At 41.7% G+C, this 24,331-nt stretch overlaps 1 protein-coding gene across 2 annotated transcripts; it reads left to right on the forward strand.

The window, feature by feature from the left end:
* The first annotated feature begins 10,087 nt into the window (after positions 1-10,087).
* Positions 10,088-23,031, forward strand: LZTFL1 (leucine zipper transcription factor like 1). Of its 2 annotated transcripts, XM_065885237.1 has the most exons (9): positions 10,088-10,206; positions 13,056-13,250; positions 14,964-15,024; positions 16,119-16,190; positions 17,437-17,502; positions 17,589-17,666; positions 20,219-20,395; positions 21,405-21,508; positions 22,613-23,031. In XM_065885237.1, exons 1-9 carry the CDS (start codon positions 10,130-10,132, stop codon positions 22,629-22,631), a joined length of 849 nt encoding a protein of 282 aa, XP_065741309.1. In that variant the 5' UTR covers positions 10,088-10,129; the 3' UTR covers positions 22,632-23,031. The 2 variants fall into 2 exon arrangements, with proteins under 2 accessions (XP_065741309.1, XP_065741310.1); XM_065885238.1 differs by lacking the exon at positions 17,437-17,502 and having other exon boundaries at positions 22,613-22,631.
* Positions 23,032-24,331: the final 1,300 nt, after the last annotated feature.

Consider the following 24,331-nt stretch of genomic DNA (forward strand, 5'->3'; position numbering starts at 1 on the left):
GGCCCAGCCGCTCCATGACATGTGGGATCTTCCTGGACCGGGGCACGAACCCGTGTCCCCTGCATCGGCAGGCGGACTCTCAACCACTGCGCCACCAGGGAAGCCCTTGGCTAACTTTTAAACAAAGACACTAGTCACTGATTGGTTAACTTTTAAACAAAGACACTAGTCACCGTCTGATTGGTTGGATGGTTGCAAAAGGGGGTTCAGCAAGCATAGTTACAGAAGCGAGAGCGGCTGGTTAAGTTTCGGTTTCCTGAGGCTTTGTTTTTCAATTAGGAATACTTAAGATGGGGCCATAGTTACAAACAGTACAAACAGGAAGATCGATGCAATCCTAGCAGCGCTACGGCCTAATGGCAGGGCATCAATTCAGTCCTATTTCTACCAAAGTAGAACATAGCCCTTCAAGAGTTTGATAGTTTCTGGCCTTACATTTAGGTCTTTAATCCATTTTGAGCTTATTTTTGTGTATGGTGTTAGGGAGCGATCTAATCTCATACATTTACATGTACCTGTCCAGTTTTCCCAGCACCACTTATTGAAGAGGCTGTCCTTTCTCCACTGTACATTCCTGCCTCCTTTATCAAAGATAAGGTGACCATATGTGTGCGGGTTTATCTTTGGGCTTTCTATCCTGTTCCATTGATCTATATTTCTGTTTATGTGCCAGTACCATACTGTCTTGATTACTGTAGCTTTGTAGTATAGTCTGAAGTCGGGGAACCTGATTCCTCCAGCTCTATTTTTCAATCTCAAGATTGCTTTGGCTATTCGGGGTCTTTTGTGTTTCCATACAAGTTGTGAAATTTTTTGTTCTAGTTCTGTGAAAAATGCCAGTGGTAGTTTGATAGGGATTGCATTGAATCTGTAGATTGCTTTGGGTAGTAGAGTCATTTTCACAATGTTGATTCTTCCAATCCAAGAACATGGTATATCTCTCCGTCTATTTGTATCATCTTTAATTTCTTTCATCAGTGCCTTATAATTTTCTGCATACAGGTCTTTTGTCTCCTTAGGTAGGTTTATTCCTAGATATTTTATTCTTTTTGTTGCAATGGTAAATGGGATTGTTTTCTTGATTTCACTTTCAGATTTTTCATCATTAGTGTATAGGAGTGCCAGAGATTTCTGTATATTAATTTTGTATCCTGCTACTTTACCAAATTCATTGATTAGCTCTAGTAGTTTTCTGGTAGCATCTTTAGGATTCTCTATGTATAGTATCATGTCATCTGCAAACAGTGACAGCTTTACTTCTTCTTTTCCGATTTGGATTCCTTTTATTTCCTTTTCTTCTCTGATTGCTGTGGCTGAAACTTCCAAAACTATGTTGAATAAGAGTGGTGAGAGTGGGCAACCTTGTCTTGTTCCTGATCTTAGTGGAAATGCTTTCAGTTTTTCACCATTGAGGACAATGTTGGCTGTGGGTTTGTCATATATGGCCTGTATTATGTTGAGGAAAGTTCCCTCTATGCCTACTTTCTGCAGGGTTTTTATCATAAATGGGTGTTGAATTTTGTCAAAAGCTTTCTCTGCATCTATTGAGATGATCATATGGTTTTTCTCCTTCAATTTGTTAATATGGCATATCATGTTGATTGATTTGCGTATATTGAAGAATCCTTGCATTCCTGGAATAAACCCCACTTGATCATGGTGTATGATCCTTTTAATGTGCTGTTGGATTCTGTTTGCTAGTATTTTGTTGAGGATTTTTGCATCTATGTTCATCAGAGATATTGGCCTGTAGTTTTCTTTCTTTGTGACATCCTTGTCTGGTTTTGGTATCAGGGTGATGGTGGCCTCGTAGAATGAGTTTGGGAGTGTTCCTCCCTCTGCTATATTTTGGAAGAGTTTGAGAAGGATAGGTGTTAGCTCTTCTCTAAATGTTTGACAGAATTTGCCTGTGAAGCCATCTGGTCCTGGGCTTTGTTGGAAGATTTTTAATCACAGTTTCAATTTCAGTACTTGTGATTGGTCTGTTTGTACTTTCTATTTCTTCCTGATTCAGTCTTGGCAGGTTGTGCATTTCTAAGAATTTGTCCATTTCTTCCAGGTTGTCCATTTTATTGGCATAGAGTTGCTTGTAGTAATCTCTTATGATCTTTTGTATTTCTGCAGTGTCAGTTGTTACTTCTCCTTTTTCATTTCTAATTTTATTGATTTGAGTCTTCTCCCTTTTTTTCTTGATGAGTCTGGTTTATCAATTTTGTTTATCTTCTCAAAGAACCAGCTTTTAGTTCTATTGATCTTTGCTATCGTTTCCTTCATTTCTTTTTCATTTATTTCCGATCTGATCTTTATGATTTCTTTCCTTCTGCTAACATTGGGGTTTTTTTGTTCTTCTTTCTCTAATTGCTTTAGGTGCAAGGTTAGGTTGTTTATTCGAGATGTTTCCTGTTTCTTAAGGTAGGATTGTATTGCTATAAACTTCCCTCTTAGAACTGCTTTTGCTGCATCCCATAGGTTTTGGGTCGTCGTATCTCCATTGTCATTTGTTTCTAGGTACTTTTTGATTTCCTCTTTGATTTCTTCAGTGATCACTTCGTTATTTAGTAGTGTATTGTTTAGCCTCCATGTGTTTGTATTTTTTACAGATCTTTTCCTATAATTGATATCTAGTCTCATAGTGTTGTGGTCGGAAAAGATACTTGATACAATTTCAATTTTCTTAAATTTACCAAGGCTTGATTTGTGACCCAAGATATGATCTATCCTGGAGAATGTTCTATGAGCACTTGAGAAAAATGTGTATTCTGTTGTTTTTGGATGGAATGTCCTATAAATATCAATTAAGTCCATCTTGTTTGATGTATCATTTAAAGCTTGTGTTTCCTTATTTATTTTCATTTTGGATGATCTGTCCATTGGTGAAAGTGGGGTGTTAAAGTCCCCTACTATGAATGTGTTACTGTCGATTTCCCCTTTTATGGCTGTTAGTATTTGCCTTATGTATTGAGGTGCTCCTATGTTGGGTGCATAAATACTTAGAATTGTTATATCTTCTTCTTGATCGATCCCTTGATCATTATGTAGTTTCCTTCTTTGTCTCTTCTAATAGTCTTTATTTTAAAGTCTATTTTATCTGATATGAGAATTACTACTCCAGCTTTCTTTTGGTTTCCATTTGCATGGAATATCTTTTTCCATCCCCTTACTTTCAGTCTGTATGTGTCCCTAGGTTTGAAGTGGGTCTCTCGTAGACAGCATATATATGGGTCTTGTTTTTGTATCCATTTAGCCAGTCTGTGTCTTTTGGTGGGAGCATTTAATCCATTTACATTTAAGGTAATTATCGATATGTATGTTCCTAGTCCCATTTTCTTAATTGTTTTGGGTTTGTTATTGTAGGTCTTTTCCTTCTCTTGTGTTTCTTGCCTAGAGAAGTTCCTTTAACATTTGTTGTAAAGCTGGTTTGGTGGTGCTGAACTCTCTCAGCTTTTGCTTGTCTGTAAAGGTTTTAATTTCTCCATCAAATCTGAATGAGATCCTTCCTGGGTAGAGTAATGTTGGTTGTAGGTTTTTCTCCTTCATCACTTTAAATATGTCCTGCCAGTCCCTTCTGGCTTGCAGAGTTTCTGCTGAAAGATCAGCTGTTAACCTTATGGGGATTCCCTTGTGTGTTATTTATTGTCTTTCCCTTGCTGCTTTTAATATGTTTTCTTTGTATTTAATTTTTGACAGTTTCATTAATATGTGTCTTGGCGTGTTTCTCCTTGGATTTATCCTGTATGGGACTCTCTGTGTCTCCTGGACTTGATTACCTATTTCCTTTCCCATATTAGGGAAGTTTCAACTATAATCTCTTCAAATATTTTCTCAGTCCCTGTTTTTTTCCCTTCTTCTTCTGGAACCCCTATAATTCGAATGTTGGTGCGTTTAATGTTGTCCCAGAGGTCTCTGAGACCTTTTCATTCTTTTTTCTTTATTCTGCTCTGCATTAGTTATTTCCACTATTTTATCTTCCAGGTCACTTATCCGTTCTTCTGCCTCAGTTATTCTGCTATTGATCCCATCTAGAGTATTTTTAATTGCATTCATTATGTTTTTCATCATTGCTTGTTTCATCTTTAGTTCTTCTAGGTCCTTGTTAAATGTTTCTTGCATTTTGTCTATTCTATTTCCAAGATTTTGGATCATCTTTACTATCATTATTCTGAATTCTTTTTCAGGTAGACTGCCTATTTCCTGTTCATTTGTTAGGTCTGGTGGGTTTTTATCTTGCTCCTTCGTCTGCTGTGTGTGTTTCTGTCTACTCATTTTGCTTATCTTACTGTGTTTGGGGTCTCCTTTTTGCAGGCTGCAGGTTCGTAGTTCCCGTTGTTTTCGGTGTCTGTCCCCAGTGGCTAAGGTTGGTTCAGTGGGTTGTGTAGGCTTCCTGGTGGAGGGGACTAGAGCCTGTGTTCTGGTGGATGAGGCTGGATCTTGTCTTTCTGGTGGGCAGGTCCACGTCTGGTGGTGTGTTTTGGGATGTCTGTGGACTTATTATGATTTTAGGCAGCCTCTCTGCTAATGGGTGGGGTTGTGTTCCTGTCTTGCTAGTCGTTTGGCATAGGGTGTCCAGCACTGTAGCTTGCTGGTTGTTGAGTGAAGCTGGGTGCTGGTGTTGAGATGGAGATCTCTGGGAGATTTTTCGCCATTTGATATTATGTGGAGCTGGGAGGTCTCTTGTGGAGCAGTGTCCTGAAGGTGGCTCTCCCACCCCAGAGGCACAGCACTGACTCCTGGCTGCAGCACCAAGAGCCTTTCATCCACACGGCTCAGAATAAAAGGGAGAAAAAGTAGAAAGAAGGAAAGAAAGAATGAAAGGAAGGAAGGAAGAAAAGAAAGAAAGAAAGAGGAAAGAGGATAAAATAAAATAAAGTTATTAAAAAATTATTATTAAGAAAAAGAAATTTTTTAAGAAAAAAAATGGACGGTTAGAACCCTAGGACAAATGAAAGCAAAGCTATGCAGACAGAATCTCACATAGAAGCATACACACAAAAATAGGAAAAGGAAAAGATAATAAATCTTGCTCTCAAAGTCCACCTCCTCAATTTGGGATGATTCGTTGTCTATTCAGGTATTCCACAGATGCAGCGTACATCGAGTTGATTGTGGAGATTTAATCCTCTGCTCCTGAGGCTGCTGGGAGAGATTTCCCTTTCTCTTCTTTGTTCGCACAGCTCCCAGGGCTCAGTTTTGGATTTGGCCCCGCCTCTGCGTGTAGGTCGCCAGAGGGCGTCTGCTCTTTGCTCAGACAGGACGGGGTTAAGGGAGCAGCTGATTCGGGCGCTCTGGCTCACTCAGGCCGGGGGGAGGGAGGGGCACGATGCGGGGTGAGCCTGCGGCGGCAGAGGCCGGCGTGACGTTGTACCAGCCTGAGGCGCGCCGTGCGTTCTCCCGGGGAAGTTGTCCCTGGATCCCGGAACCCTGGCAGTGGTGGGCTGCACAGGCTCCCCAGAAGGGAGGTGTGGAGAGTGACCTGTGCTCACACACAGGCTTCTTGGTGGCGGCAGCAGCAGCCTTAGCGTCTCATGCCCGTCTCTGGGGTCCGCGCTGTTAGACGCGGCTCGCGCCCGTCTCTGGAGGTCCTTTAAGCAGCGCCCTTAATCCCCTCTCCTCGCGCACCAGGAAACAAAGAGGGAAGAAAAAGTCTCTTGCCTCTTTGGCAGGTCCAGACTTTTCCCCGGACTCCCTCCCGGCTAGCCGTGGTGCACTAACAACCCCCTGCAGGCTGTGTTCACGCCGCCAACCCCAGTCCTCTCCCGGCGCTCCGACCGAAGCCCGAGCCTCAGCTCCCAGCCCTGCCTACCCCAGCAGGGGAGCAGACAAGCCTCTCGGGCTGGTGAGTGCCGGTCGGCACCTGTGTGGGAATCTCTCCGCTTTGCCCTCCGCCTACCTGTTGCTGTGCTCTCCTTCGCAGCTCCGAAGCTTTCCCCCTCCGCCACCCGCAGTCTCCGCCCACGAAGGGGCTTCCTGGTGTGTGGAAACCTTTCCTCCTTCACAGCTCCCTCCCACTGGTGCAGGTCCTGTACATATTCTTTTGTCTCGGTTTATTCTTTTTTCTTTTGCCCTACCCAGGTACCTGGGGAGTTTCTTGCCTTTTGGGAGGTCTGAGATCTAATGCCAGCGTTCAGTAGGTGTTCTGTAGGAGCTGTTCCACGTGTAGATGTATTTCTGGTGTATCTGTGGGGAGGAAGGTGATCTCCGCGTCTTACTCTTCCGCCATCTTCCCGATTCCCCCTCAGCTGCTTATTCCTGCTCCCTTTCTTAACTCCATCCATTTTAGAGTAACTTTTCTGTCTTTTGTCTTAAAGTTCATCCTCAGTTTTTGTAATTTTTTCTTCTTGGTCTTGGGACAGTCAAGACTTTTCTTGACTGAAGAGAAAATAATTAACAGATTTGAATTGGCCACTTACTCTGCACAAGGCACTGTATGAGGAGCTGTGTGGTATAAGAAATGATTCAGGCCCTCAGGAGCTTACAGTCTACTTGAAGGAGCAACATCTGGAAAAAAAGACTGCTAATAGTACAAGGTAGTAATTAGTCTGTGGTGTTGCCAAATGAGTAGCAGAGTTGATATGTGCTAATTTTTGGAGGAAGGCATAACTAGAGTTACTGAGGGCATATTGGGAGGCTTCACAGAGTAGGTAAAACAGGTTTGGTCTTGAAGGATGGGTAGGAATTTGGTGATTTCCTGGAGCATGGTCGCACTGGCTGGTGAGAGCCAATCGTGTGCATTTCTTCTCATCTCTGCATTCAGTGACATTACCTTGGTAGCTTGAAATCAGCCTTGCTGGGAGTTTTTATACCACAGAAATCAGCAAGGGCCACAAATCAGTTTCATACCCCCCCACCCAAAAGCCTGTTGTTAAGCATTTACCAGCACACCACTGGGTTGGTTCAGATTCTTGAATAAGAATGGGGAGGTACTTTTAGTCAAAGATTGGGGTAATGAGAGTGAAAGTATAAGCAGGAAATGTTAAATCATGCTTCTGATGAGCAGACTAGTCTGACTGAAGTAGAGTGTCCTTATGGTAGAATTCTGGGAAACGGGGTTAGAGAAAGAGTTTGGGGAGTATGGAGGCCTTATGAACTTAAGACTATAAACAAGGAAGAATAATTGAAAATTTGTTTATGGGATTGTTTTTAGCAAGATGTGACATTGTTTTGAGTTATTTCCAATTGTAGGATATTCTTGCCCATACTTATGCGACTATAAGAGATAACATCTTTTCTAATGTAGGTATTCAGTTCTTTTTTCAAATGCCTGTTGGAGATCTGTCTTGTTGTGAGTCACAACTCAGGTGCATATGCAACTATAACATGTTTGTTTTCTTTTATTTATTTAAACTCTGACATTTTCCAAAAAGGATTTGAAATAGCCAAGTTGAGTGGGGGCTGTGGAGTTAGACTGCCTGGTTCAGATCCCTGCTCTCCCACTTACCTATTTCAGTAGCATAGAAAATCTTTCTTCTCTGTATCTCACTTTTCTATCTGTAAAGTAGGGTTTTTTTTTAAAAACATAATTAATTTATTATTTATTTATTTTGGCTGCTCTGGGTCTTAGTTGTGGCGTGCAGGATATAGTTCCCCGACCATGAATCAAACCCAGGCTCCCTGCATTGGGAGCATGGGGTCCTACCCACTGGACCACCAGGGAAGTCCCTGTAAAGCAGGTTTATACTACCTTTATCATAGGGTTGTACTGAGGATTAAATGAGGTAATGCCTGGCACATTGTAACCCCTCAATGACTTTTAGCTGTTATCATCATTACTATTATTATTTCTAATGTTCGACATTAGTTCAGGGAGTTGGCTAATAATCATTATAAACCAAAACGTAAGAAGCGTCTTTCCATTTACTTTGTCTAGCTCTAAGGCAAGATCTTAGTTACCATTTTAATAAATAAGGTAAAGTCATGAAATTTAAGGTAAGTACATATCTCATATGTGTTGGTTTACAGTGGTCAAAATACCTCAACTAGTTGTTCTGAAACATTAGTCTACTAGATAAATGACCATTAGAGAACATCATAATGCCTTGGGTAATTCTTAAATTATTGAACTTTAGCATCTTGAATTGTAGAAATATTAAGAACAATGTGAGGGAGAAGAAGACTTGTTAGAGCCATTCATCATGTGGTTGGGGGTACATGTCTGTAGGCCAGCCTGTTATATTTGAGAGTCAGATGCATATAGATAACAGTTGACATCTTGAGATAGATCATGTCATCAAGGAGAGGATATAGAATGACAAGAGTAAGGGTCCCCAGGCAGGGCCCTGGGAAGTACAGCTACTTAAGAGGCAAGCCCAAGAGGAGCCTACAGATGAGATCAAGAAGAGAGGTGGGGTTAGCAGCCAAAGAATGGAGCAGGTCAGTGGACAGAAAAGCATCGGCCACGGTAGTTGGATTTGTTACTAAGAAGTTGCTGGTGAGCTTCGCAAAGGCAGTTTGAACAGCATATAGAATGGAGACAGCAAGAGTAGAAGGGAAGTAGAGAAATGCAGCAGTAGCTGGAGGGAATTTCTGGTTTTGTATTTTTTTACCATGAGTGAGATTTATGTTCACAGTCTTCTCTATGGTCCGAGGGGAAGAAGAAACGTATAGAGAGTTGAGACGGGGAGTAATTGGTTAAATAAAGTCCCCCAGGAGCTTGAAAGAGAACGCATTAAGGCCATGATGGCCTTCAGAAGGAGGAACTCTTTCAGTTCACTTGTCAGGCACATGTCTGTTGTGTGCCACGCACTATGAGTCGTCCCAGGGATACTCAGGGAACCAGAGGGACAAGGTCATGGCCCTTGTAGACTTCTGTTCTCAGGGAATGGAAACTGCCGAGAGAAGGTAAGGATGTATGTAGATGCAGCAAAGCCATGGTGCGGGGCTTGGGGGGTGAAGGAGGTCATTCATGCCCAGTGACCTTGGTGCTGGCCTCCACAATGCAGCCCAGCACTGTGCTGAGAATGAGAGTTAGACCTTTGTCTCCCATGGACAGGTTATTCTTACAATAAGATAATCCTGACTTATGCAGTCCCCTGCATTAGAGGTTCACTTTTATAATTTCCTTCTTTAATTTTCAGTATAGCTATAAAATGAAAAAGCTTTATTAATTTCTAGCTTACAGTGGTCAAGCTCTCATCCGGTTTAAAATCAAGACCAATTAGTGGCTATTTCAAAACCAAATATATTTTTTAAAGCTGTGTGAGATGGGATAAGGTTAAGTTTCTGTAATAGATTAAAAAAAGAAAGAAAGAAAAAAACCCAGTACCTTAAAGAATACAGAAGTTTGGGCTTCCCTGGTGGCACAGTGGTTAAGAATCTGCCTGCCAATGCGAGGGACACGGGTTCGAGCCCTGGTCTGGGAAGATCCCACATGCCGCAGAGCAACTAAGCCCACGAGCCGCAACTACTGAGCCCGCATGCCTAGAGCCCGTGCTTCGCAACAAGAGAAGCCACCGCAATGAGAAGCCTGCGCACCGCAACAAAGAGTAGCCCCCGCTCGCCGCAGCTAGAGAAAGCCTGAGCGCAGCAACAAAGACCTAATGCAGCCAAAAATAAATAAATTTATAAAAAAAAGAACTAATATTGTAACAAATTCAATAAAGATTAAAAAAAAAAGAATACAGAAGTTTATTTATCTCATGCTTAACAGCCCTCTCACTGCTCATCATAGTTAGGTATGAGGTCAGTGCTGCTCCACAAAGTCGTTCCAGGGATACCAGCCCCTTTCAGCTTGCTGTTCCCCCAGCCCCCAGGGCACTGTGCTGTCCGCATGGTTCAGCGGAGTCACCACCCCCAGGTTTCAGAGAAATAGGGTGTGGCAAAGGTGTGCCCCATGTCTTAAGTCCCAGGCTTTAGAAGTAGCTCTTATTCTTCTCACATCCATTGCTGAGAAGTAGTCATGTGGCCACACCTGACTTCACGGAGGGCTGGGGAGTGTTTTCTAGTTGGGCAGCCATGTGTCTGGGAAGATGGGAAGAACAGAATTTAGTGGACATCTGCCAGTCTCCACCACAGGATAACCTGTATGTTTTCATTGTTGGTTCCTTTATTATATCTTCAAGACTAACAATTAAATTCTTTTTTTCAGGCAGAGTTGGGTCTGAATGAGCACCATCAAAATGAAGTTATTAATTACATGCGTTTTGCTCGTTCAAAAAGAGGCTTGAGACTCAAAACTGTAGATTCCTGCTTCCAAGACCTCAAGGAGAGCAGGTATCAGAGAATTCTAAGGAAACCCAGTGGGAAGGAACATGGGTCCCTTCTGGTGGCCAGTATGGGGGTGCTGTAGCAGAGAGGCCTTACAAACCATTGCCAGGATATCATGATCAATTATTCATTGAGAGCAGCTACACTAAGCCTTATGGATATGTGATACTCAAGAAATCAGATTGTGGTGGGAGCAGTCTGTTACTAAACATGCATATAATGATAATTGAGGGATTGCAGAGTTTCAGAAGGGCAGTCAGGAAACTGTGAAGTGCTTGTGGGTTAATGATTGGCTTGCTGTATTAAAGATTCCAGAACCTTAATTACTTGAGTTATTAATTAAAAGATTAGAGCCATAAGACATGGCAGTTAGCAAGAAAACACCTATGTAGTTTATATTGAAGAATTAGAAGAAGAGAAAACAGCAGGAAACCATGAAAAGCTTGCTGACTAGTACCAAAATTATTAGTTGATTTGTAGCAAGAGATGATAATTAGTTTAGTTGGACCAATAGTGGAAGATAATAAAAGTCCATAGAAAATTTAGTAATAGAGGATAATAGGGAAGCCAACCAAAAGGACTGAATAATAAAGAGACATCAGATTACTTGGGGATCAGATTTTGGCACACTTAAATGTCAAGACATAAATGAAAAAGGTCTCCAAGTGATCTGTAGCTGTGATAAAGTCATTAACTTCACTCAATAGCAGAGACCCTCAGCTGTAGACTGTTACCTGTTCGATCCATTATTCTAATCTGATAATCTGGCTTCCTAACCCACAGCAGAGGTAAGCAGCAATCTGATTGGTGAGTCTATGAGACAGCCAGAGAAGGTACCCATTATTTACTTTATGCACTGGAGTACCTTAACTGCTGTTCATAATAAAGAACTTGGGTTGCTCAAAAAAAAAAAAAAAAAAAACATTTTTAAGCAGATTTGCTTTGTTCTATTAAAGAATATAGAAAGATTGTTAATATATTTAATAAGGACTTACATCAAAAATAAAGTTTTGGTTTTTTTAGGGTGGTTAAATTCTGCTGGGTAAATGAAACATTAAAGAATGGTAAATCAAATAAAGTTTGGTGTAACTCCCTTCGTTATGTCCTTTTGGAATGATGGAGAAGATGACTTGAGGTCGGGGCTGTAGCTCTTCATCTGCTGAGCATCTGAGGGATAAAACAGTTTGAGGCTGGAGGCAGGGAGTGGAGGAGACTGTGTTACTATAAAACTGTCATTGATCGTAGGAGGCATGCGTGGAAGCTTTCTCAAGGATTCAGCTGTTGGGCATGTTCCTGAGATTGTTGGAAATGATTGTGGAGTTGGGACCATGGGCAAGTCACCGCCACCTTCTGAGCCTGTGTTCCATCTGTGAAGTGAGGGAATTGAAGAAAATGGCTCAAGAGTTCCCTTCCAACACAAACGTTCTCTGTGGAAGAGTCGATCTTTAATCCTTTTGATGATGATGTTTGTTTTAATGGAGCTTTAATTAAATTAGGATTTTTTTCTTTTGGGTCTCAAGAATGCTAAGAGAAGCAATATATAATTACCATTGATTTTCTTATAGGCATTTACTAACATGTGAATGGTCATTCAGTCATCGAAATGCTAGACAAATGATATAAAGAAAGGAGAAATTACACCTCTCAGGTGACTTATGAAATAATTAAATGTGATAAAACTAATTTTAGGGGAGATTAAAGATTTTCACTGAAAAGCTAAAGAAAAAAGTAGATAGTTCGGGGAATGTTTCTGAGCACATACTTGTATTAAAGGATGTGCACATTTGAAGAGCGAACCAGTTTAATCATTTAAATAGACATCAAAAATTAATTGAGCTTAAATTATTTTCAAACTGTTTTATTAATAAAGAAGATAATTTCCAGAGGGACTTTCGCTAAACTCTGTAAACCCTTAGATCAGGGGTCCCCAACCCCTGGGCCATGGACTGGTACCAGTCCATGTCCTGTTAGGAACCGGGCCGGACAGCTGGAGGTGAGCGGCGGGCAGGCAGGCAGGCGAGCAAGTGAAGCTTCCTCTGTATTTACAGCCGCTCCCCTTCGCTCGCATTACTGCCTGAGCTCCGCCTCCTGTCAGATCAGCAGCGGCATTAGATTCTCATAGGAGCGCAAACCCTACTGTGAACTGTGCACGCGAGGGATCTAGGTTGTGCTTATGAGAATTTAATGCCTGATGATCTGAGGTGGAGCTGAGGCAGTGATGCTAGCGCTGGGGAGCAGCTGCAAATACAGATTATCATTAGCAGAGAGATTTGACTGCACAGGGACCATAATAAATCAATTGCTTGCAGACTCATATCAAAACCCTATCAGAGGGCTTCCCTGGTGGCGCAGTCGTTGAGAGTCCGCCTGCCGATGCAGGGGACGCGGGTTCGTGACCCGGTCCGGGAAGATCCCACATGCCACGGAGCAGCTGGGCTCGTGAGCCGTGGCCGCTGCGCCTGCGCGTCCGGAGCCTGTGCTCCGCGGCGGGAGAGGCTGCGGCAGTGAGAGGCCCGCATACCGCAAAAAAAAAAAAAAAACCCTATCAGTGAGTGGCAAGGGCAAACAAGCTCAGGGCTCCCACTGATTCCGCATTATGGTGAGTTGTATATTTATTTCATTATACATTGCAATGTAATAATAATAGAAATAAAGGGCACAATAAATGTAATGAGCTTGAATCATCCTGAAACCATCCCCCCATCCCCACCCCCATGTCCATGGAACAGTTGTCTTCCACAAAAGGTTGAGGGCCGCTGCCTCAGGTGACATGATGTGGGTTTCTTACTTTTGTTTTACTTTGTAAATAGTTGTTGTTGTTTATCCAGAGGTTTTGGATTGTGGTTGTTTTTCAGGCTGGTGGAGGAGACCTTCACCATAGATGAAGTCTCTGAAGTCCTGAATGGGTTACAGGCCGTGGTCCACAGCGAGGTGGAGTCTGAGCTCATCAACACGGCCTACACCAATGTGCTACTTCTGCGGCAGCTTTTCTCACAGGCTGAGAAGTGGTACCTCAAGCTACAGACAGACATCTCTGAACTTGAAAACAGGTACTAAAATTTGTATCCACAGTTATGACAATAGAGGCCCAAGCATGAACTTAAAAGTTAATGAGGGCTTCCCTGGTGGCACAGTGGTTGAGAGTCCGCCTGCCGACGCAGGGTACGTGGGTTCATGCCCCGGTCTGGGAAGATCCCACATGCCGCGGAGCGGCTGGGCCCGTGAGCCATGGCTGCTGAGCCTGCGCGTCCAGAGCCTGTGCTCTGCAACAGGAGAGGCCACAACGGTGAGAGGCCCGCGTACCGCAAAAAAAAAAAAAAAAAAGTTAGTGAATATCTTTGCTGCTTTGCTTGGGCCTGGTGTGTGAGAAAATTTGGGTAAGGTAACAGCAGAGCATCCAGTTACTAAGTGATCTCTTAGGTGCTGCTCAGCATCCTCTTCAAAATGCCCTGTTTCCACTATTCCTAGGTGTTATAAAGGCCTCTGAGATTTATGAGATTGCTCTTAAGGCTATAAGTAATTATTCCATATGGTATCTCTGGTTAGCCTGATCAGTATTATAACAAGTCTTCAGAGATAGGTCAACTAAGAAAAAAAGATTATGAAACAGTTGAAAAGTTAATTCAAATACCATCAAATCACACATAGTAGTATTGGAAGTTTATTTCTAAATAATTGCATTAAAATTATATACTGATCTTTAAAATAGGGAAAGTAAAAAAAGTTTCATTATCTGAACTATATCAAAAAGCTCATTAATTTTTAAAAAATATGGTAAAATCAATGAAATTGAAACTCAGTCTAAGAAAAGTCATGCCAGAGATCTGGAAAGACTGATACCGAGCCCAGGGGCCGTTTGCTAAGCACAGGTGCAGCGCGGCTTGCGGACAGTGCTGTGGCCTCGGGTAGGGAAGGAAACCATTTAGCTTCACCAACTGCCAGTAGATAACTGGTGAGAAAACTTTGAGAAACTGACCTATTAAGAAGCTTAGGAGAGTAGTTACTGCCATTCACTCTGTAAGCTTTTGTATAGTCAGCCCCCAGGTACCTTTGCAAATAAAAGGAAATGTTCAGGTGGATCCCCCAAACCATCTGTCTTCCTTGAGAATTTACCATACTCTTTTCCAGTAGATGTGAACTAATTTTATTTTTCCGAGGCTACTCTATTAAAACTCAGTTTTCCTTGAACCTCTACTAGCTAACAATGTATATTATAGAGCAATTTCCCTTTAGCACCTCAAAAATACAGTGTTGACTACAAATTTCAGACATAGTTGTATTAACATTGTAATTTAGTTCTAGCGATTATATTGTACACTCCGTAGGTGCAAAATAGTAGGTGCTATGGAGATTCAAATTTGAGTGCATGGAACTTAGGTTCTCGACCATTAGTAACTAAATATTTTTGATGTGGTGAAGTTTTGTTCATCTTGCTCTATTGTTTCTGGCGTGTAATAGATTGGTACCAGTGCTTTTATTCTTCTTCTTTTTTTTCTTTCTAAATTTTATTTATTTAGTTATTTGGCTGTGCCAGGTCTTAGTTGTGGCACGCGGGATCTTTGTTGTGGTGTGCGGGATCTTTTTTTAGTTGCAGCGTGCAGGCTCTAGTTCCCTGACCGGGGATCGAATCTGGGCCCCCCGCATTGGGAACACAGAGTCTTAACTGCTGGACCACCAGGGAAGTCCTGCTTTTATTCTTCTTGTGTGTATGATACAAATCTATTCTAAACAAATATTTTTTCCTATTTGTTTTTGTCTTCAAGAGAATTATTGGAACAAGTTGCAGAATTTGAAAAGGCAGAATTTACATCTTCAAATAAAAAGGTAATTTTTGGTCCTTATAAGTCCATACCTTAATAGCCAGTGTTTAAAATCCTCAAGTTGCTCAGAGCATTCAGAGATTAAAGTGAGAACTCTCAAGGAAAAGCATTCAACTCAGGAGCAGAATTCCAAGCTTGCCTCTCAGATCTTTAGGAGAAAAAAAGATAAGTTTTGCAAGTAACTGTGAAAAACTTGTTTTTGTCTACTACCTCACACACGCATGCGCATGCACACAACATCCCTGCAGTCCACCCGCCTCCCTGCCATGCAAGCTCTTCACTCGGATGATGCGGAGCACAGGCGTTGGGGTCATGCATCCTGGCACTGTCACTCCTCAGCTGTGCGACCTTGAGCAGGTTACCTGAGATGGCTGAGCCTCGTTCCCCGCATCTGTCAAGTGGAGACAGTACTAGTAGTTACCTGCTTGTCTCTTTAATCATTCTCATTACCTGTAGTGACCACTTGGCATTCCACTGTGTAGATGCACCATAAATCCTCTGTGGTGTTACATGGTAAAACACTGCCAAGATCAATCCATGAACATACACGTACAAAACAATCTTCTAATTATTCCTTTGGAACATATTTCTAGCTAAGAAATTTCTAGGTCAGAGGGCATGAATTGTTTTGTTTTAATACATATTGCTAAACTGCCAGAATGTTTGTGTCAAGTTACTCATCCATAATGTAGTTTACCTAAATCCTCATCATTATTACAATTTTTCTGGGGTTCATGCAGAAATCTCCGTTTAGCTCCCACAGTTTAAAATCCCAGTCTCTAGATACTAGGATCTTTATCGGCTTTGGCTTTGAGTACCTTCCCTCCCTCCTTTCTCTTCCATCTGTTTTTTGTTTTTTTTTTTTAAAGATACAAGGAGGATGGGTTTTGTTTTTATCTCTAATTTGCATTGGGCACTGTGGGCCAGGCACTATCCTAAGCACTAGGACGTAGCAGAGATCCAAACCAATGAAAATCTAGCTGATATCTCAGTGAATATGTTTACACAGTGTCTTCCACTTAGAAAGTACAAGAGTTCAGTGATTACACGTGTTTTATTCAGTGGTGATTTCAGTTTGGTTTCTTTGTTTTGTTTCAGCCCATCATAGATAACATAAAGCCAAAACTTGCTCCACTTAACGAAGGTGGAACAGCAGAACTCCTAAACAAGGTAATGTTGCCATCATTTTAAGAAATGGCAAACTCTCTAAGGATGTATGCTCACTGCCTGCCCAGCTCTAGGGTAGAGAGACTGGGTGGAAGGTGTTGATTCAGGCTTTGGTCCACTGAGGGTAATTAGCCCATCGCAGTAGTTGTACTGAATGGTACCTGGTGGGCCAGAAGAGGACACACTTAACTCCCAGAGAGTCTGAAGCAGCTCTTGATTGCATCTTTTCATAATGAAGTGAAGAGCATAGAATTTTGGAAAGTGTTTATTGATGGACATTTGAAGTTTATGAGCTGTGATAACAGTGAAGAGATTTTTTAATTAAGAGGTTTATAAAGATTAATTACTGATATACAACTATTTTTCGTGACTCTTGTGTTCTCAACATTATGCTAGATATTGTTACATAAAAAGAAAAGTAATACCTGGCCTTTTGCCCTTAAAAACCTTGTAGTCTCGTTGGGAAGGGATAACTAATATTCTAGGAACAGAGACAGCAGAATGCTAACCTGTGTGCCACAGTTGCCACTAACCTGGTGCCAAAGGTGCCACAGGATGGCAGAGAAGACACATTTCCATGTGGGTAAGAGTAGTTGAGGACAGGCTCTTGGGTAAGGTGGTGCCTGAGCTGGGCTGAAAGGTGTAGCAGATTGAATTGTCAGAGGGAAGAGAAATGGTATGGCCAGCAGAGGAACAGAGTGGGCAGCAGTCAGAGGCAGAGAGGAGGCTGGCATGCCTTGGAGCAGAGTGCAGGCTCTCCAGCTGGGCGATGCTGCGTGTGCTGGGGTATAGTAAGAAGTGAGACTGCACTGACAGGTGATGCTTGTGACGGAGCTGCTGATGAGCAAGGCCCTTGGACCTCAGCTCAGTTGGAACCACTTAGGGGCTGGGCACAGGGTATGGAATGATGAAGACTGTGTCTTGAGGATAAGCAGCAAGTGGTGCACAGTGTAGGCTGAGAACAAACCCAAGGGTTGCAGGATCAGCTAGGTGAGAGATGGCAGGGGAGAGGGACTTGGCTGCAAAAAGCCTGAGAGACTGTGAAAGAAGAAACTAGAAGTCTTAGAGCCAGAGATGACTCATACGTGTTGAGGCTGGTGGGCTGGGTAAAACTGGAATACTACCAGTAACCAGGGCATGCAGACTTTTGAGCTTTTATGTAATTTAATATAAAAATTAAATTTTTAAGTGAAACAAAGGATTAAAAATACTTTGGCTAACATAATAAAACTTGAATTTACTCACAAAGGAAATTTTAAGACTTCAAGAAGAGAATGAGAAATTAAAGTCAAGGCTGAAGACCCTTGAAACACAGGTAACCGAGAAATACTTTAACAAAATTATTGAAAGAGTTACTTACAGACTAAATACTGAATGTATTTTGTTTAATCTTGATTATAGGCAACAAATACATTGGATGAGAAGTCAAAACTAGAAAGAGCACTGCAAGATTTACAGCTTGATCAAGGAACCCAGAAGGTGAAATCAGTTTTAGCATTTTCACATTTTCTAGATGATCAAGTTATAAACTTATATTAAGTCTTAGCTACTATCAGTATTATGCCCCACAGCCAGCCAGTCCCTGAGAGGGAGGCCACCACGGTAGTTCTGCATCGAGACAAACTTGTCCAGGAAAGGCCAGGTGAGCGCCTGTTGAGGGCAGTGGGGGCAGATACACAGCTCATGTACTTCACATATCCCAGAGCCCATTGGCATATGAGATATGCTTAAATTTATTTTTTAAAAATTCTTCTCCCTTTCACTTTGCCCTTTCAATTACAACGGGAAGAAAGGAAGAGTTTTTAGTTATTATTATACAGAACTTATTATTACTTAAGTTTCCCTTCGGTGAGTGTGACAAAACAGAATGAATTTACTCGTCATGCATCTTCTAATCCGCCTATATCTAGCTGTGCTTCTGTAATACAGTGAAATCCAGTGAAGTTCTCCAAGCTTGTCTGAATGGAATGACTGAGTATCACTCTGCCCTGGAAGTCATCGTGTGCTCAGTTCTGCCTCCTTTGGCCTTTCCGTTGAGATTAGATGCTGTAATAGGATCCTGTCAGCAGGACCATTGGAGTGAATTTTCATTGCAGCAGTGGCTTTTCTAGTGGTTGTAGTGCCATTGTAAATGTCTACTAAACAATCTCCAAACTTACTTCATTAGACTTTGGTTATACTTTTTCTATGGAAAATTTCAAACATATACAAGAGTAGAGAGAATAGTGTAATGCACCCCAGGTACTCATCACTCTGCTTTACCAGTCAGTCATCAAGACATGGCCAGTCTGGTTTCATATTTACCTCTACTTTCTTCTCCCTTTCCCTATGTTTTTTGGGTTTTTTTAATTAATTAATTTTTTGGCTGCGTTGGGTCTTCATTGCTGTGCACAGGCTTTCTCTAGTTGCAGCAAGCGTGGGCTTCTCATTGTGGTGGCTTCTCGTTGCGGAGCATGGGCTCTAGGCGCGCAGGCTTCAGTAGCTGTGGCACGCAGGCTCAGTAGTTGTGGCTCACGGGCTCAGTAGTCATGTCTCATGGGCTCAGTAGTTGTGGCTTGCGGGCTCCAGAGCGCAGGCTCAGTAGTTGCGGTGCACGAGCTTAGTTGTTCCGCAGCATGTGGGATCTTCCCGGACCAGGGCTCGAACCCGTGTCCCCTGCATTGGCAGGCAGATTCTTAACCACTGCGCCACTGGGGAAGTTCCCCCCCATGTTTTTTTGAAGCCAGTCTCAGACATTACATTATTTTATCTGTAGGTTTTTTGTTTTGTTTTGTTTTTTGCGGTATGCGGGCCTCTCACTGTTGTGGCCCCTCCCGTTGCGGAGCACAGGCTCCAGATGCACAGGCTCAGCAGCCATGGCTCACGGGCCCAGCCGCTCTGCGGCATGTGGGATCTTCCCAGACCAGGGCATGAACCCGTGTCCCCTGCATTGGCAGGCGGACTCTCAACTACTGCGCCACCAGGGAAGCCCAGTCTGTAGGTATTTTTTAAATAAAAGGATGCGTCTTATATGGCTAAAAAAAAAGGAAATATATATGATTTTCAATCATTATATACCAAGGACCATAAATTTCAATCATTATATACCAAGGACCATAAAACAGCTAAATACTCCAGAACAGCTTTAGTTTCTCAAAAGTAAACCAGTTACCAACATTTTCGGATGATGAATTTGTTTTAAAAGCCATTGAAGGTTTTGCTCAAATTTTGCTTTTAAGATTTGGCAAAAGCAAAATGCGTACAGGCCTTCACTAGATGCAGTGAAATAAAATCTTTTTAAAAACCAGATTTCAAAACTAAGTAAGGAATTCTTCTTTTGTTGATAGTAGTGCTTCGTCTTCATAGTTAGCAATTATAGACCATTTTCCTGTCATTAATATAACTTTTGTCTTTATAAATTTTATCTAGTTAAAAACATGATCCAGGTAGAAGATCCAGCTGCTTATATTACACTGATGAAGTATACAAATATGTGCATATCAAATTAATGTAAAAAACTTAAAATCTTGTAAATTTAGCAAGCCATATAATCAGTAAGCATTAATTAGGCTCTCATAATATTGTAAAACATGTCTGTTACATTTTTTGTATAAATTGTATTAATTTTATTATTTTTCCATCTGTATCATTAAAAATTCTTCACCAGGATTTTTTTACCTTAACTTTTCAAAAATGAAGCCTATTTGCCACCCCAACTCGGGGAAACACAATCTTGTCAAATTTAGGATCCCACCTCTCTTGTTCCTCTTTTGGAATTCCAGCAGTTCATAAATCATATTTTACATACTTGGAAATCAGTGACCACTGAGTGTCTGCTGTGCTCAGGACACAGTGCACTGGGTGCTGAGGGTGAACTGGGTGTGCTGGTGACCCTGACTGGGCTGCAGTGGCAGAGAAGGCTGGCGGGGGATGCTGACATGCACACACAAGACACATCATCATCTGTTTCCGTCACCTGTGATGCTGAATCTAAAGCAGTTGCTATTTAGGATGTCAGCATGAAATCATGTGAGTATATGTATCTTTCATAGGATTTTATAAAGACCCAAGACTTGAGTGACTTGGAAAACACAGTTGCTGCTTTAAAGAGTGAGTTTCAGAAGACACTTAATGACCAGACAGAAAACCAGAAGTCCCTGGAGGAGAATCTAGCGACAGCCAAGCATGACCTGCTCAGGGTGCAGGAGCAGCTGAGCATGGCTGAAAAGGTCAGATTTGTCTGTTTATATCCGATTAAGTGATGAATGCAGTGTAACTAAGGGAAACGTTGGACAACTACATATTCACTTCATTTTTTGTCAAGGTATTAGGCAATTTGTGTTCTAAAGATTTATCGTTTGGGGACACTGAGATTCTTCCATCTTTGGCACTAAAATATCTGTGATAATAAAAACCTACACTCCTTCTGTTCTATGGTAAATACTCCACTGAGGGTGGCGTACAGCCGGCACCCTGAGCACCCATTTTGCTCTTCCTGATCAGCCCTCTTACAGTCTGGCAGAGGGATGAGTGGCTTTTTTCTCAAGGGTTCTGTACCTTTTTCTTAATTTATATGAAATATGTGGAGAACTGGTTTTTTCGCTTTAGGGGTTAGACTCTTAAGAATATGGGAGCTAAAATGTAATTAAATTTAAAATCCTCCTCTTCAAATACTGGCAGTATTTTGGGATTTGGAAAAAAGAGCATGCTTATTTTACCTGAAAATGAATTTACTTTTTCAAATAGATTTCCCATGTCTATGGCATAGTATGTTTGAGTTATTTTCTAATATTGTACTTGGGAAATGTTACTATTTTATTAGCTTCCCATTTGAAAGAATGTATTTTTAAAGTTTGAATAGTCTTAATTTTATATAAGTATATATTTTTTAAAATTAGAAAATAGGGCTTCCCTGGTGGCGCAGTGGTTGAGAGTCCGCCTGCCGATGCAGGAGACATGGGTTCGTGCCCCAGTCCAGGAAGATCCCACATGCCGCGGAGTGGCTGGGCCCGTGAGCCATGGCCGCTGAGCCTGCGCATCCGGAGCCTTTGCTCCGCAACGGGAGAGGCCACAACAGTGAGAGGCCCGCGTACTGCAAAAATAAATAAATAGTAAAAATTAGAAAATAAAATAAGCACAATATTAGTAAAATTAGGGCAAAATATATATTTTCATCAGATATGTTATTTCTTTCCTTAACTATTTCTTATTAATGGGCGGACATTTTTCACTATGCAGGAATTAGAGAAAAAATTCCAACAAACAGCAGCTTATCGAAACATGAAAGAGATTCTCACCAAGAAGAATGACCAAATCAAAGACCTGAGGAAAAGACTGGCGAAGTAAGACATACCGATCCTGTCTCTCAGATTGTCTCCCTGCTGGGTTGATGTCTGTCCTTCATTAAGTCTAACCTTGTGTCTGGAGAGGTCAGGCCGGTGGGGAGTTGCTCTGTCATTCAGTCCAGAAGGCTGTGTCTGAGGAAGGCAGAGGGGTTTTGGCCAGGCCTCATCTGTAACACCCACCAGCGTTTCTTTTCAGGTTCAGCCGAACCTTTAGCCTCACACAGGGCTACACTAGGCTACTCTGGCCGTGGATTCTCTTAGCAGGATATTGGGCAGAAACCACAGCAAGCACATAGGGCAGCATTGGGCATTTCTCTTCAGTGGTGTCCTTGCTGCAGCCCACAACCTGATCATACTGTGCTCTCACATGACAATTTAGGTGCTAGAAAATGAGTCCATGCGTGGGTGCCAGAGCCAGCGTGGCTTAGAAGTTCCATGCCCTATATAGGACCAGTGTCTTTGGTCCAGCCACGTGGTGCCCAGGCAGGGACATGTCCGGGAGGGAGGGACTCAACTGTAGGGAAGCCGAAGCCGTGGTTTCCGCCATGGATGTATACTTGTTCACAGTTCTCCTGGTCCAGATGGAGTCTTCTAATCAGGGTCATTTCTGTCATCAGTGGCTCTGCCTGGAAATTCAGCTGACATTTTACCTTTAGCAGGGTTCCAGGGTACCAGAGCTAGAAAGTGAATCCCAGATCATATTTTTCCTTAGAGAAGAGGGTCTGTTAACCCTGTACTCACAAAGCCATATCAGCTGTTTGTGTCCATCAGGCCATCGATTAGATAATTACCATAATTACCGCCGAATCCCTAATCTACTAAGCTATCACAGATCTAGATGCCACATGTAGAAACTTGGAACCTGAAGGTATCTCAGCAGTTATCTGGTCCATTCTCCACCTGTGGCAGGAATCCCGAGTCACCCTCATCATGCCTTGAATGTATCTGACTTCTACCGTAGCAGTGATTTTAAGTGAAAAATGCAACATTACTGGTTTAGTCACTGGAGGTGTTTCAAGTAAACTTATTTGGTAACAACAACAACAACGGCAAAAAGTATCATGACATTATGCTGTTAATTGAATATATATCTCTTTCCAGATATGAACCTGAAGATTAAAAACTGAAGAAGATTTCATCTGGAAGCGGCCACTACATGAAAGTACAAGCTGTTTCTCACCTCAGGCATGTATTTGAAGCAGTTTGTTGTTTTCTAATATTTAGACTTTGCTTCTGATATTTAGAACTAGAGTTCCTATTTCAGTTACCTAATTGAGGAGAAAACCTACTGACTGATTCTGGCCTGTCATCCCAAACTCCTCTCTGCTGAGTGCTCCAGAATCTTAGTTCAAATGCAGTGAGAATTCTTTATAGTAAAGAAGAGGCTTATCCTTTTGCATTAGTGTAAAGAGCACGCCTTCTCAATAAATGTTAAAGCTAGCATTGTCTGTACTTGTGCATTCCCCAGGAAAAATACAGAATTATTAAAGATAGCTTTACAAATAAACCTTATTTTTTAACATGAAATCTAATTTGTTTTCTATATGTGATCCTCAAAAAAATATGAATTTATTGAAAATGTGAATACCATCTATTATAGGCATCAATTTTACCAATTATAATGACAATTAACAGTGAACATGAGGTTTCAGTTAACTCCTTTGGTCTCTCTAGCTAAATGCTGAGGAGGGTCAGACATTTTTTGCAGCATAACTTATGAGTCTGTATTACTAATGGAGAAGGCAGAGCCATCCTGTACTTATGCAGTTGAGAAAGTATCTGGATTCAGAATAAATGTAACCTTTATACTTCAGTTTCCAGAATATTCTTTTAAGTTATGTTAAATGAGAACACTTTTTTTTTAATATATAAATTTATTTATTTATGGCTGCATTGGGTTTTTGTTGCGGTGAGTGGGCTTCTCATTGCGGTGGCTTCTCTTGTTGTGGAGCACGGGCTCTAGGCACGCGGGCTTCAGTAGTTGTGGCTCACGGGCTCTAGAGCACAGGCTCAGTAGTTGTGGCGCATGGGCTTAGTTGCTTCATGGCATGTGGGATCTTCCCGGACCAGGGATCGAACCTGTGTTCAATCCTGCAGCGGTTAAGAATCCTCCTGCATTGGCAGGAGGATTCTTAACCACTGCGCCACCAGGGAAGACCCAAGAACAATTTTTAAAAGACCTCTATCTAACATAAAATCAGTTACCAGACCTCAGATTCAACTTTTGATTATAGTTTATTTATTTATGTGCATCTACAGTAACTGCATTTTCAAGAGGTTTTGATTACATTTCCATTAGTCCTGCTTTTTCTTGTATGATTTTGGGTAAATCATTAGAAGTTAGGTATTATATCTGCATTTGTGTAATGCAACAAACAATATACTCTAAGGATAAACAAAATAAAGTCCATAAAGCAATAATGCCTCAGAAGGAAAGTACTTACTTTTATTACATTATTTAGAAAGTAATTATTCCCACTTCCAAAAGCAGAGTGTCACACCTTAAATGAATGCCATCTGCTAAGAAAGGTCATCCCACTTCCACAAATGAAGATTTTATTTACCAAGAAGAGTTTACTGATCCAAGGATAAGGCTTCTTGATATCTTTATTCCAGCTCTTAATACTAGCCTTGAATTTGTTGTTTTTCTTGTAGGTTTTATATTAAAGTACTGAAGGAACAAATGATGAAGGGTAAGATAATTTCCCCCCAAAAGGACACAGAAGGCAGTCTTAAAAAGGTGAATGAATGAGAGAAGGGAGGGGAAAAGATCCACTAACAAGCCAGCACTTACTGCATAGTTGTTTCTCACCCATCCCT

The sequence above is a fragment of the Phocoena phocoena genome, chromosome 10, assembly GCF_963924675.1.
Source record: "Phocoena phocoena chromosome 10, mPhoPho1.1, whole genome shotgun sequence".
Lineage (NCBI taxonomy): Eukaryota > Metazoa > Chordata > Mammalia > Artiodactyla > Phocoenidae > Phocoena > Phocoena phocoena.

Bases quoted from the DNA above. Each gene is read 5' to 3' on its own strand.
- LZTFL1 (XM_065885237.1), top strand. From the start codon at position 10,130: ATGCGTTTTGCTCGTTCAAAAAGAGGCTTGAGACTCAAAACTGTAGAT. The intron at 17,503-17,588 runs GTAACCGAGAAA...TCTTGATTATAG, and splicing joins TGAAGACCCTTGAAACACAG to GCAACAAATACATTGGATGA. The intron at 17,667-20,218 runs GTGAAATCAGTT...TATCTTTCATAG, and splicing joins TTGATCAAGGAACCCAGAAG to GATTTTATAAAGACCCAAGA.